At 40.1% G+C, this 13,635-nt stretch overlaps 1 protein-coding gene across 1 annotated transcript in view; it reads left to right on the forward strand.

Moving 5' to 3' along the window:
• The window catches only part of LOC311304342 (uncharacterized protein), a 30,339-nt gene extending 17,630 nt beyond the window's left edge, over nt 1-12,709 (forward strand). Inside the window, exons 4-6 of the mRNA XM_084431301.1 lie at nt 9,892-10,565; nt 10,726-10,886; nt 11,060-12,709. Coding sequence (XP_084287427.1) covers nt 9,892-10,565; nt 10,726-10,886; nt 11,060-11,948 — 1,724 coding nt within the window. The 3' untranslated portion in view covers nt 11,949-12,709. The remainder of the gene's footprint in view (nt 1-9,891; nt 10,566-10,725; nt 10,887-11,059) is intronic.
• The last annotated feature ends 926 nt before the right edge of the window (nt 12,710-13,635 follow it).

Here is a 13,635-nt window from a genome sequence, read left to right on the forward strand (position 1 = left end):
TGTCCTAACACCCCAGTGTAGTGACGGGGACACTATACTGCCAAAAGAGCACCGTCCTTCGGATGAGACGTTAAACCGAGGTCCTGACTCTCTGTGGTCATTAAAAATCCCAGGATGTCCTTCGAAAAAGAGTAGGGCTGTAACCCCGGTGTCCTGGCCAAATGTGCCCCTTGGCCTCTGTCTATCATGGCCTCCTAATCATCCCCATATACTGATTGGCTTCATCAGTGTCTCCTCTCCACCAGTAAGCTGGTGTGTGATGGGCGTTCTGGCGCAATATGGCTGCCGTCGCATCATCCAGGTGGATGCTGCACATTGGTGGTGGTTGAGGAGATTCCCCCATCTATGTAAAGCGCTTTGAGGTCTCAGAAAAAGCGCTATATAAATGTAACAAACAAACAAACATATAGTGCAGCAGATTAGTAAAAAAATCGTTCACTTTGGTATAGAAGCATGAAATTTGGCACAGATACTCTCTAAGGGCCACTATTTTGGAAAAAGGCGTTGGCCACTCAAAAATTCAATATGGCGGCCATTTTTCAAAATGGCCGCCATTGCTATTCAATGCTTTTTATATAAATTATTCAAACAGTGATCCAAGCATAAAATGTTATACAAATATACTCTCTAAAGGACATGTTAATAGAAAAAGATGCTTGTCCCTCAAATTCAAGATGGCCGCCATTTTTAAAGATGGCCACTGTTCCTGTCGAATATTAAGGTGAGACATGGCAGGCAAAAACATTGTTTTGTTTTTTTTACTGGTCAATTTTGAGATTTTTGGATATTTGTCTTCAATAACATGTCTTCTTTCAGACTGTGGTGAAAAAAAGTCCGAAATACACATTTAGGTCTTTATTTTACTACACTTTGTCTGTTTGCGTCTGTAGATTTCGCGTAAATTCAACAAAAGTTGTCGTTGTAAATCCTCCCGCCGATCCGAGATCTCTGTCTGCTCTCTGTCATCACAGGCACCGCTGGAAAGCTCTCTCTTCACTGTACAATGCTGTCGGATTCAAATATGGTAATTTCCTTTTTATCAGCAACCAATCGTGAAAGTAAAAGGGCTGAATGCGCAATCTCATTGGCTGATGATAAATCTTTAAAGCCCGTTTTCTCAAAATGACCTTTCTCTCATACTCCAAGTCTGAAATCTCCACTTCAGTAGCACCTATATACACCAATCTTTCCAGTCTTGTACCTAGTTATATTATGAAGACATTAACAGAGGGATCTGTAAATATATTATTCCTAGCCTGATTTATATAACATTTTATTCCAAAAAACTGGGCTAAAATCATTTTTTAAAGCTATTGACAGTATATTCTGATTTACAGGATAACAAAAGTAGATATCCATAAATGCCTCTGTATTTTTTCCCCATCTAATATGTGAACACAATGAAAAAATAATTTTTAATCTGGCTTTATCCAATACTCAGATTTCGTTTATTTAAATATGTCCAAATTAGCTCATATTTAATTAGATATTGCCTAATTTGCATATTTAAACATTAAATTACAGAAAACCAGAAAACTTTTAATACATTTTTTTCTCATCTTAATGTAGGTAATCAACTGGGAAAGTTTCATGGTGATATCTGCTAGTTATAATTTTTACCCTATTCACCCGTAGTGTCTCGCCTTAATTATTTAAATTGTTAAAATGGTGATGCAAGCATACAATTAGGCAGAAATACTCTTCAAGGAACACTCTTTTGAAAAAAGGTATGTGCCACTCAAAAATTCAGGATGGCCACCATTTTCAAGATGGCCACCATTTCTGTCAAATAGTTATAATGTCTGCTTTGTCTGCCTCCTCTTCTTTGACCTGTCCAGCTTAGTTAAACTTGCCAGGGATAGAAAATCCCCGCCGGCATAGCTCCATAGGTTCAATGGAGTTCATACACAAGCCTCTCCACCACGGCAAGGTGTAGTCCACAGAGAGGAAGGGCCACTGTTAGAAAAAAGGATACGCTGCTGGTACAGGTTGCACATACAGTGGGGAGAACAAGTATTGGATACACTGCTGATTTTGAAGGTTTTCCTACTTAAAAAGCATGTAGAGGTCTGTAATTTTTATCATAGGTACACTTCAACTGTGAGAGACGGAAATCCAGAAAATCACATTGTATGATTTTTAAATAATTAATTTGCATTATATTGCATGACATAAGTATTTGATCACCTACCAACCAGTAAGAATTCCGACTCTCACAGACCTGTTAGTTTTTCTTTAAGAAGCCCTCCTGTTCTCCACTCATTACCTGTATTAACGGCACCTGTTTGAACTCGTTACCTGTATACCTGTACACACACTCAATCAAACAGACTCTAACCTCTCCACAAAGACCAGAGAGCTTTGTAAGGACATCTGGGATAAAATTGAAGACCTGCTTAAGGCTGGGATGGGCTACAGGACAATAGGCAAGCTTCTTGGTGAGAAGGCAACAACTGTTGGCGCAATTATTAGAAAATGGAAGAAGTTCAAGATGACGGTCAATCTCCCTCCATCTGGGGCACCATGCAAAATCTCACCTCGTGGGGCATCAATGATCATGAGGAAGGTGAGGGATCAGCCCAAAACTACACGGCAGAACCTGGTCAATGACCTGAAGAGAGCTGGGACCACAGTCTCAAAGAAAACCATTAGTAACACACTACGCCGTCATGGATTAAAATCCTGCAGTGGGAAGAAGTCCCCCTGCTCAAGCCGAAGCGCATGTCCAGGCCTGTCTGAAGTTTGCCAATGACATTCTGGATGATCCAGAGGAGGAATGGGAGAAGGTCATGTGGTCTGATGAGACAGAAATAGAGCTTTTTGGTCTAAACTCCACTCGCCGTGTTTGGAGGAAGAAGCAGGATGAGTACAACCCCAAGAACACCATCCTAACCTTGAAGCATGGAGGTGGAAAAATCATTCTTTGGGGATGCTTTTCTGCAAAGGGGACAGGCCGACTGCACAGTATTGAGGGGAGGATGGATGGGGCCATGTATTGCGAGATCTTGGCCAACAACCTCCTTCCCTCAGTGAGAGCATTGAAGATGGGTCGTGCCTGGGTGCCAGCAGGACAACGACCCGAAACACACAGCCAGGGCAACTAAGGAGTGGCTCCGTAAGAAGCATCTCAAGGTCCTGGAGTGGCCTAGCCAGTCTCCAGACTTGAACCCAATAGAAGATCTTTGGAGGAGCTGAAAGTCCGTATTGCCCAGCGACAGCCCCGAAACCTGAAGGATCTGGAGAAGATCTGTATGGAGGAGTGGGCCAGAATCCCTGCTGCAGTGTGTGCAAACCTGATCAAGAACTACAGGAAACGTATGATCTCTGTAATTGCAAACAAAGGTTTCTGTACCAAATATTAAGTTCTGCTTTTCTGATGTATCAAATACTTATGTCTTGCAATAAAATGCAAATTAATTACTTAAAAAAAATCATACAATGTGATTTTCTAGATTTTTGTTTTAGATTCCGTCACTCACAGTTGAAGAGTACCTATGATAAAAATTACAGACTACATGCTTTGTAAGTGGGAAAACCTGCAAAATCAGCAGTGTATCAAATACTTGTTCTCCCCACTGTATCTGCGAGAGGGAAGGCGAAAGGACCATCAGAATTAAGACTGGTTTCAACAATATAGGTGACCAGTTCAGAAAGAGCCATAAGAAAGATGGCTGGTTGAATCGTTTCACTCTGTGACTCTTTCTCAAGCCTTCTGAGGTGGAGTTTCTCTCTGTTGTAAAGATGAATGAGACACAAATGATGTTATTTCAGCTCCTGTGCAATGGCATCAGCACCACTTAGTTGAGACAATAATTTAGCAATCATTTAGTGTTTGTGCACATTCATGTAGTCTGTCATTCAGTTGCAGTGTCATTACCTGATGTAGGTCAGATTTAGGAGATATGTTATCACAAAAAAAAGCAAACCTGATCATCTAGACTTTTCTGCATCATGGTTCTGCGATGCTTTGTTTGGCCTTCATCTGTCTCACTACATTGAGCATCGGATTGTTGCTTCTGGGCACGAAGTAACTTTGTGTTGTTGAACCGAAGTCAACAATTGTAGTGATACTTCGCTTGGTTCCTTCTCAAAGTAGCTTCTATACCACCACCTTCATCCAGTCGTTCCAGGTCCAGGGTCATTGGCATTTTGTTCATCTTGTGAAAGAGTGGAATGTTGGTGGCAATCATTTTATAGCCATCATGTTGAGAAACATGATGGGTAGGTGGTGATTGGAGGGGTTCCTTTGTGTCTGTCTGACAAAGACAACATTTCATCCAATCAGTTGGCCTCTTGGCTGACATGGGATTTTCATTTGCCATTTTGGAGGTTTGTTGTCTGATTAAGGCCGAGGGGTTATCCTTTAACCACCTCAATCATAGACATAGTACACATTCAGGTATGGGATACAACTAGGTACGGGTCACCTACACCTAGCCCGATCATTCATCCAGTGCCATTTAAGTCCCATGTGATCTGTACACCTTCCAGGTAAGCATACATGAACAAGTCATGTATTGCCCCGCTTACCCTTGGCTCGGCTCTCCCATGCTGGCACAACCTGTCAATTCAGGTGCGGCTATCTAAATACATCTATTACTAGCTAATTGATGAGGGGCTGTTAGAAAGCATTTGGGACACTAAACTTAGCTATACTATTACTACTAGTCAAGAACTACAGTGAAAGTAAAACTAGATCAGCTGACACTGAATCCCATGCTGAGCCATCTTGAAAAAATGGCCGCCATGTTGAATTTTTGGATGGCCAACGCCTTTTTCCCAAAGAGTGACCCTTAGAGAGTATCTGTGCCAAATTTCATGCTTCTATACCAATTTGAACGATTCTCTCGAAATATGCCATTAATCTGCTGCACTAATAGTTATGTGTCCTCTTTTACATATTTTAATCACATTTTAAATCCATTTTAATCAATGCCTTTGTTTTTCTTATTTCCTAAGTCAAGTCAAGTCATCTTCATTTATATAGCGCTTTTAACAATGTAGATTGTCTCAAAGCAGCTTTACAGAGATAAACGTATGATTTAAGGTAAGATTGTTCTGGCTTTATAGCGGTTCTTTAATAAAGTTATTTTCCAACTAAAGTTAGTTTTGATTGATTCGCTTCCGTCGCAACGATCATTTGTTATTAAACTAGATGTACCGCATGGTGGTACAAAATATGACCGCCGCTCAGGCCTGCACTGGCTTTCCACAAAAATAAATGACGTGGAGCAATTTGGCTGTATTGCGTGTTTATGTATATACCTAAAAAAAGTAGTAGTATGTGCATGTCTGTCTGTGTGTGTATGTGTGTGTTTGTGTTTGTGTATGTGTGTGTCTGTGTGTGTGTGTGTGTCTGTGCGTGTATGTATGCGTGCGTACATGTGTGTGCGCGTGTGTGTGTGTCTGTGCATGTGGATTTGTATGTGTGTGTATGGGTGTGTGTCTGTGCGTGTGGATGTCAGTGTGTGTGCATGCTTGCGTTTGTTTGTATTCCTGCATGTGTGTGTGTGACAGTTAGGGTTGCCAACTTCAGAAAAGGAAAATGCGGGACAATCGTGGTTATTTATAGGAAAATGAGGGACACTCAAAATATTTGTACTGTATCACACAGTGTACGTCATTTCAGTGTCTGCAGTTAAGTTTGTGTTTAAAAGGTTATCAGACATAAACACATTTGTATTGCTTAACCTATTTATGTATTTAATTCTAAAAATAATTTTAATGTCATACATGAAAAAAGTCACATTACAAACAAACCATAGTTCAAAATAACAGCATTTATCTAAAATAGAAAGCTTTTTTAACATTATACACTAGGCTTACAGTTCAAAAGTTTGGGGTTAGTAAGATTATTTTTTGGGGAAAAAAATAAAGAAAGTAATTGCCTACTTTTATTCAGCAAGGATGCATTACATTAATCAAAAGTGACAGTTAAGATAATGTTACAAAAGCTTTATATGTACTTTCTAAAAGCTTTAAAACATTAATAATAATCAGAAATGTTTTTTGAGCATATTATTCCCTCAGGTAGATTACATGTTTTCTTGCGTGGCTGGGTGTTAGACTCATGAACAATAATCACGTTGTTTGCATTCGCCAAAATTGATTAGCCGAAATCAAAACGTGGACAGTGAAAGGAAATTACCGTTAGCGCGAGACGAGTCCGTCTTGAAGCGGAAGCGACCCGACGGCAGAGGATGTTCGCAAATCAAACAATGATTTGTCTCAAAACATTGATTAAAAAAAGCTGTGATTGGATGATGACAGGTGTCGGTGATCATTCTCAAGTGTCGTGGTCAGCACTGCTGCTGTTGTATCAGTCAGTGGTTTATCAGCTTGTCAAAAAACGGGACACGGGAGGTCACGAACGGGACAAATAAATTAGGCCCAAAATACGGGACGTCCCACCTAATTCGGGACAGTTGGCAACCTTAGTGACAGTATCATCCTAAACCAGCAACCCTTCGCTCAACAGCATCATCTACAGGCCAATGAGTGTACAGTCACTAAATGTGCACATAAATGAATTTATTTTATACCCCCCCATGGATGAAATTCTACGAAACTTAGCATACCCCCAGAGGATGTCAAGTTAATCATACACATGAAATATGGTGCAGTTCTGAACATCTCAACTGAAGATAGGGGCGATTAAAGCAGAATAATATTGCATTTTCATTTTTTATGGGAGGGGCGCAAATCACAAATGAGTGATTATGGGCTAGGTTGATGTGGGCCCTTAAGACCAACATACCATAAAAATGTCTTCATCCTCGGTGCCACGGTTCAGGTAGTTATTTAGGAAAAACTGCATTTTTTTGGGTATGGGGGGGCCCAGCGCGGGGGGGGAGTGGCCCCCGGGGACCAAACGAAATTTTTCCGTAAAAGTCTAGTGGGGCTACATGCCCACCAAATTTCATGTTCCCCGGTGTTTCGGTGTCCCTGGTATCGTTGACGAAAAATTCAGTAGATGACGAAAAAAAAAAAAAAAAAACTTTGACAATCCCTATATGACCGCTTTCGCAGCTACGCTAGCGGCGGTCATAATTAGGGGCCGCTAAGACGACACCATTCTCTCTACACAGACTTTAAACGCGATCCTGTGAGAAACGCTGATGGCGTTCACATGTGCATTAAGAACTGGTTCTATAGTTATGTGCGTTTGAATATATGTGCGCAGGTTTTGTAATTCCCTACAAGCCAAGCCTAAACAAAGTACTGGTGTTTCCTTATAGGTTTGATTCAGAATTTTATTTTATTTTGTCACTTCGGGGTAGGTACGCGAAACTAATTTTCCTGACAACGCTTTATCTGTAGAGTGGTAGTGGGATCCTCCATAGGGAGAGACTAGTTGGCACTTCAGCACTGCGTTGTCATCGGGTCCAGGCGAAGGTCCTTCATCAGATCTGGATACGGCCTGGATCCGGCAGGCTGCGGGAAAACCTTGGGATAAACACAGACACTAAAATTAGCGTAGATGCCATTCTTCTCATGATGTAACGAGTACATCAGGATTTATGGGAAGTGTTCCCGGTTCCGGCTGACCTAATCTATGCAGCCTAACATTAGATTATAGAAGTCTATAATGTATTATGTGAAAGCTAGGTCAAAGAGATGTGTCTTTAGTCTGGCTTTGAACTGACAGAGTGTGTCTGCTTCCCGGACAATGTTAGGAAGACTGTTCCAGAGTTTTGGTGCTAAATAGGAGAAGGATCTACCGCCAGCAGTCGATTTTGATATTCTAGGTATTATCAACTGGCCGGAGTTTTGAGATCGCAATAGACGTGACGGACTATAATGCGTTAAGAGCTCGCTCAAGCACTGCGGAGCTAAACCATTTAGTGCTTTGTAAGTGATCAGCAATATTTTAAAATGTATACAATGTTTAATAGGGAGCCAGTGCAGTGTTGACTAGTGTTGTCACGATACCAAAATTATGACTCCGATACCAGAGCAAAATACCTCGATACCGATACTGAATCGATACCACGGCAAAAAAATAAAACAGTAAAAGTAATTGGAAAATATGACAGAACTTACAAATAATTTTTTATAAATTAATTTTAAAAGCTAAAACTTCACATGACCAGCATGTTCCTGCCCTGCTTTGACCATTCCCTCCCCTTTATTAATAATAATAATAATAATAATAATAATAATAATAATAATAATAATAATAATAATAATTGCATGTCAGTGTGAACGTCCTTACCGAGATGTTTGCAACAATCACATTATTATCAATCATGCTAACATTTGCAGACCTTTCACAACTCTGAAAAGGTTGGGATGACCAAAATCTCATTTCATGATACGAGTCATTTAATATTTTTTAAATGTAATTTTATAATTATAATATTGATATTTAATTTAATTTAATCTTTGTTATTAAAAATAAGCAAAAAAGCAAATTAAAAACAATATGACAAATACTATAAGAGACAAATAAAATAAACAGTGCTTAATTTTTTTTTTTTAAAGCTAAATAGACCTTCTGTAGCTGAAAACAATAAGGTCTTCACTCTATAAAATTCTTAATAAATAGATTAAATTTATTCAGTCAATCATTGGGTGATTGGGTGAACATTAATCACACAGAATATTACGCTGCCGGTCCGGCCCTTTAACACCTGCACGTATCCAATACACTGGAACATATACGATTTATTTTGACAAACGGTTTACGTTCACTAAAGACATACCCGACTGTGTTTACGTGAATAATCGCCAAGGACGCGCATTTTTACTTATCATTTTGACTATTCAAACCTAATAATCTGCGAAAGAGAACTGAAGTCGCGATCGCATGCTGTCTGAACGGCGTCAGGTCTGAGCACAGACAGTATATAAACTGGACACAGCGACCCCATAGGTTTCAACGGAGACAAGTGAAGCAAATTAGAAGCACTCTCTTCCTGATGGCTGAGCGACTGCGCAGACTCACACTGAGCTCGACGACGTGGATGTGACGTGAGCAACCCGTCTGTCTTCTAGTAGCTGTGCCGAGAGAAATCTAAATCATTCCCTTCCGAATCTCGTAGAGACGGAGAGCGTGAGTAGGAGCTGTTCATGAGCTGGAGCAGGAGAAGCTTTATAATTCTCTATGGGCTTCTCCCTTGACTTTATCGGACTTTATGCCTCCACGTCCCCCCGACTGACTGCGAGCGTCTCCTCCTGTATATATACAGTCATTTCCAGAGAGTCGCATACGTTATGACGCAATCGTTAGCCTATTTTTACAAAAACTGCTTCTACGGGGCCATAACATAAGTTACAAGGTAATGGAGCATTTTATACATTGTCGTGTTTCTTTTGAAATAAATAATGGACAAACAGAGTCTTTAAACGCCTCAGATGTAAAGTTATTCACTGTCAAAGTGACGCCAAAATGAATGGGAGTCAATGGAGTGCTAACAGCAGGTGATGGTCTTGATAGCCAATGGCGGCCGCCGGGGGTGGTACGGGAATCGAGAGCTCGATTGACCCCCTGGGTCTGAGGCCGGCAGCGCGAGCACGTCCCGCGCTTTATTTTCTCATGCATGCAAGTTTCTTTGTCAAGTGCTGCGCGTAGAACACACCGTCTCGACTCCTCAGCGCAACACTGAGTGTGTGTGCAAGCGCGCTTCCTTATATACACTCTTTTTTTGGGGCGGGTGCTCGATGAAGAGCTTGCATGACAATGTCCATTGGCTCGTTTAGTTTACACTCAAAGATGATTGGGCTCTCAGCCTAGACCAGAATTCATCAGTTCATGTCTAATATAACAATCCCGTTCCCTCCTTCAGGGAACAGAGGTTACATTAGAAACCCAGACGTTCTTCATTCATTGTTACTGTAATTAACAAATGATTATTTTTGAGAAATAAATGTCATTTTCTCTTTTCACAGTTCCTGCTCTAATCATGGAGCCAGCAGATACTTTATGTGATGCGCTCTTCCGCTGGCTGGAGAACCGAGAGAAATGTGCAGAATTGCTGGAGAAACTTGCGCAAGAGCTGGAAGATCAGGGCAGCAAAATCGCTAAGGTGGTTAGATCTGCGCTCTCAAGATCTGCAGTAGCAGTACCAGTATTCCCAAGTCTGGCCAGCGAAGTATTGTTGGGCGCAGCAAGCACTGTAGAGGGACCTGTCTCCATCAGTGCCTTTAATAAAACTACTGAATTATTTAAGGAAGATGAGAAGGCTGGCACGAACATTCAGAAGCTACTGCGAGATCTGAAGGACAGGTGTGGAGAAACACTGAAGGACGGGTGTGCAGAAGCGCCGCTCGGGACTCATGCTGATGAGCTGGACTGTGAGATGGCCACTCAACTTATGTGTGCTCTGGCCAGAAGGAGTAATACTCCCGTACCCCTAGACTTTCTCAGAGGTTTCAACAGGGCCACGTTCTTTCGTCACATGACACCTGGTGGACTGGCTCCAGCCGAGGCCTCGGACTTTATTTGCCACGCTCTGGGACTCGATCATTCCCCTGAGATCACGAGGAGCCTGAAGGTGTCGGCCAAAGAAATGGTGAAGAACATCGAACTCATTGGCATTAAAGCTGCTGATGCAGGATCAGAGGTAACGGCTTTATTTTCTCAAGCATTTCATTTTAAGAAAATTGCGGCTTTGATATTCTCTTGCAGTGACTATTCAAGAGAACAATATAAAATATATTCACTGAATTGCCCTGATATGTTAGACAGTGATTTTGTGATTGTGACTTTCTTTCTATGTACAGGGTGCGACTGGTTTAGGCCTGTGTCTGTACGACCTGATTGTGACGAGTGTAGAACTAGTAAAGGGCGATCGGGTCACGGAGGCCTGCGAGTTCTTACGGGATTCAGCCAGGCAAATACTGGACGGCCAACAAAGGCTAAAGGAACAGCTGGATGCAATGCAGTATGATATTTTATTTTCTACACATTTTAAATCAATATTAATTTATCTGTCTTGGCCAAAGCCAAAATGTTTTGTATTTTGTATCTGATTGTACATTACTGCAATATTGAAAATGCAAACAATAATGAATGTCTGAAGGAAACTGACTCGCTGTACAACTTTTCTCATTACAGGGAAATCAACCAAAAATTGTTTCAAATGAAGAACCTCATCGAGGACATGGGGGGATATTCTCTCATGATGACTGAAAATGTACAGAAAATAATGGACTTTATCAAGGGAACATGTAGAGACAACAAAGTTGTCTCCTGGCTTAAGGCATTACCTGATCAGAATGAATTTGTGAATCTTCTACGATTATGCCATGAGAGGTTGAGTCCATTTCTTGAGAATTTGATAAAGCCTGGCGGAGATCACATAGACATTGTGTTTGTGGCTCATGGCAGTATTGTCGACCAGTTTATGTCAGCAGGAGGACTGGTGCCCGCACCTAACATCAGAGACACCATTCTCTACTCTCCGTGGAACTGCGGCATTGACGCCAAAGCTGCATTTGCAATTGCTCAGGGTTTCATTGAAGTGTCAAACAGAGAGTTTTACAATATTGCGTACTGGGATTGGGAGCTGAACCCTTTGCCAGATCACTGGAACAGCATGCGAAGATCTCGCCACGACATCCCAGTGATCCTTCTATCCCCGCTGACCCCTGAAGATGAAGCATGGAAGCGTTTTCACGAGTTAATGCAGAACAGAGGCATGGAACTAGAAGACCGTGTTATTATTCCATATCTTGTCCCAGAAAGTTTGGTAAATGCATTCGGAGAGATCCCCCTGCACATGCTCATATTTGCGACATCATGTATACTCATGAACCATGGCAAAACAGCTACTGTGCACCTGGCTGCTTGTTTGATTCGTAAAGTAAGTTACCCAGAAGAGTGGCGAATACAGTATGCCTACACAAGGGAAGCAATGTGTATGTCTGTGAACCTGCGTAACAGGAACGTGGACTCTGAGTTATACAGAGCCTTAAGTTCATTGTTTGACAGAAACTCTAGATAAATCAGCTGAACGGCCTCTGGGTCAGTCCTGATATGTAGTAAACACAGGGCTGGAGAGCGACCCGGAGCAGTTTAATAACCAAGACCAGACCATTGTTTTCATGTTTAAAAGAACTTATATAAAAGAAGTGACAGTTTAGGTCTTTCTATCCCATCATATTTACCACTGACATGTTTCAACCACAACATGAAGATAAATAACAAATTGCATAACAAGTATTGTGCTATGATAATTCCATCTGTAACATTATACAAAAAATGTGGTTTGCATTTAAACAAACAAGAAATATTTCAGTTAAAAAACTTTTACTTTTCTATTTCCAATTCAATTAAATTCACATTTATTTTTCATTTCATTTGCTTTCTGTGTAAAACTTATGGGTTTCAGATTGGGTTAAAGAATAGCAGTTCACACCACAACTATATCGATAATGACACAGAAAAACAATATTGTTGGAATCACTTTCAGAACGATTTGATCAGCTGATGAACGATAAAAACATTGGCAGCCAATCAGAATCCAGCGTGCTGTAACGAGCTCGAGCATTTAAAGAGACAGACAAGCTTATAATAAACAACGATATCATCAGCTGGTGTAGACGCTGATATAGTTATATTCATAATTATCGTTCTTGGTGTGAGCCTTCTTTTCATGGTAACAGTTATACATTAATAAACTTATTATAAATCATTTGCAAACTATTAGTTAATTCATAGTTTATTAATAGTATCGTTAACACATAAACAGACTATATACAAATAGTGAGTTCTTCATTCATTGTTACTGTAACTAACAAATTATTCATTTTTAATTAGCTCATATGTAAATACTTAGATAATGTTTTTTCATCATTTGTTAAGAACTTGTATCTGATGTATTTTAAAGCATGTATTAAATGAGTTAATATTTATCAAAACATTAAGAAATCATTTACTCACAGTAAATAAATGCTCATGTATAAAGAGAATTGATGCAAATTTAAAGCTTAGTGTCTATAGAAACACTTACTATTCATAAAATGAATGTATAATAATGGTTAACACATCATTATGTGTCCTCTTTTTATTCTTTTAATTACATTTTAGATCAATTGTAATCAATGTCTTATTCTTTGTTTTTCTTATTTCTTATTTTTATTACATTATTTGTTATAAAAAATGTTTATGTAAAACACTTTGAATTACCATGAATTACAATTCAATTATCATTTGTATGAAATGTGCTATATTAATAAATAAACTTGTCTATACCCAATAACAAACTTGCCTTGACCTTTGTGTGACTGAATCTAAAGTGAGAAATATTTAGCCCAATAAAACATTTATTAAGGATCCATTACTTTAAAAGTGATGCAGAAAACATAACTAATTTATTATTAACATGGCTTGACAAAGAAACATCACACAACCATTGGAATTTGTGTAAAATACATCACACACACACACACACACACACACACACACAAGCTTAATCACTCTCACTCTCACACACACACACTCTCTCTTTTTTCTCACACACACTTAAACACTCTCTCTCTCTCTCACACACACACACGCACACACACACTTACTCAATCTCTCTCACTCTCTCACACACACACACACACAATCACTCTCACACACACACACACACACACACACACAATCCCTCTCTCTCTCACACACACACACACACACACACACACACA

Source organism: Rutilus rutilus (assembly GCF_951802725.1).
Source record: "Rutilus rutilus genome assembly, chromosome: 14".
In the NCBI taxonomy this organism is placed as follows: domain Eukaryota; kingdom Metazoa; phylum Chordata; class Actinopteri; order Cypriniformes; family Leuciscidae; genus Rutilus; species Rutilus rutilus.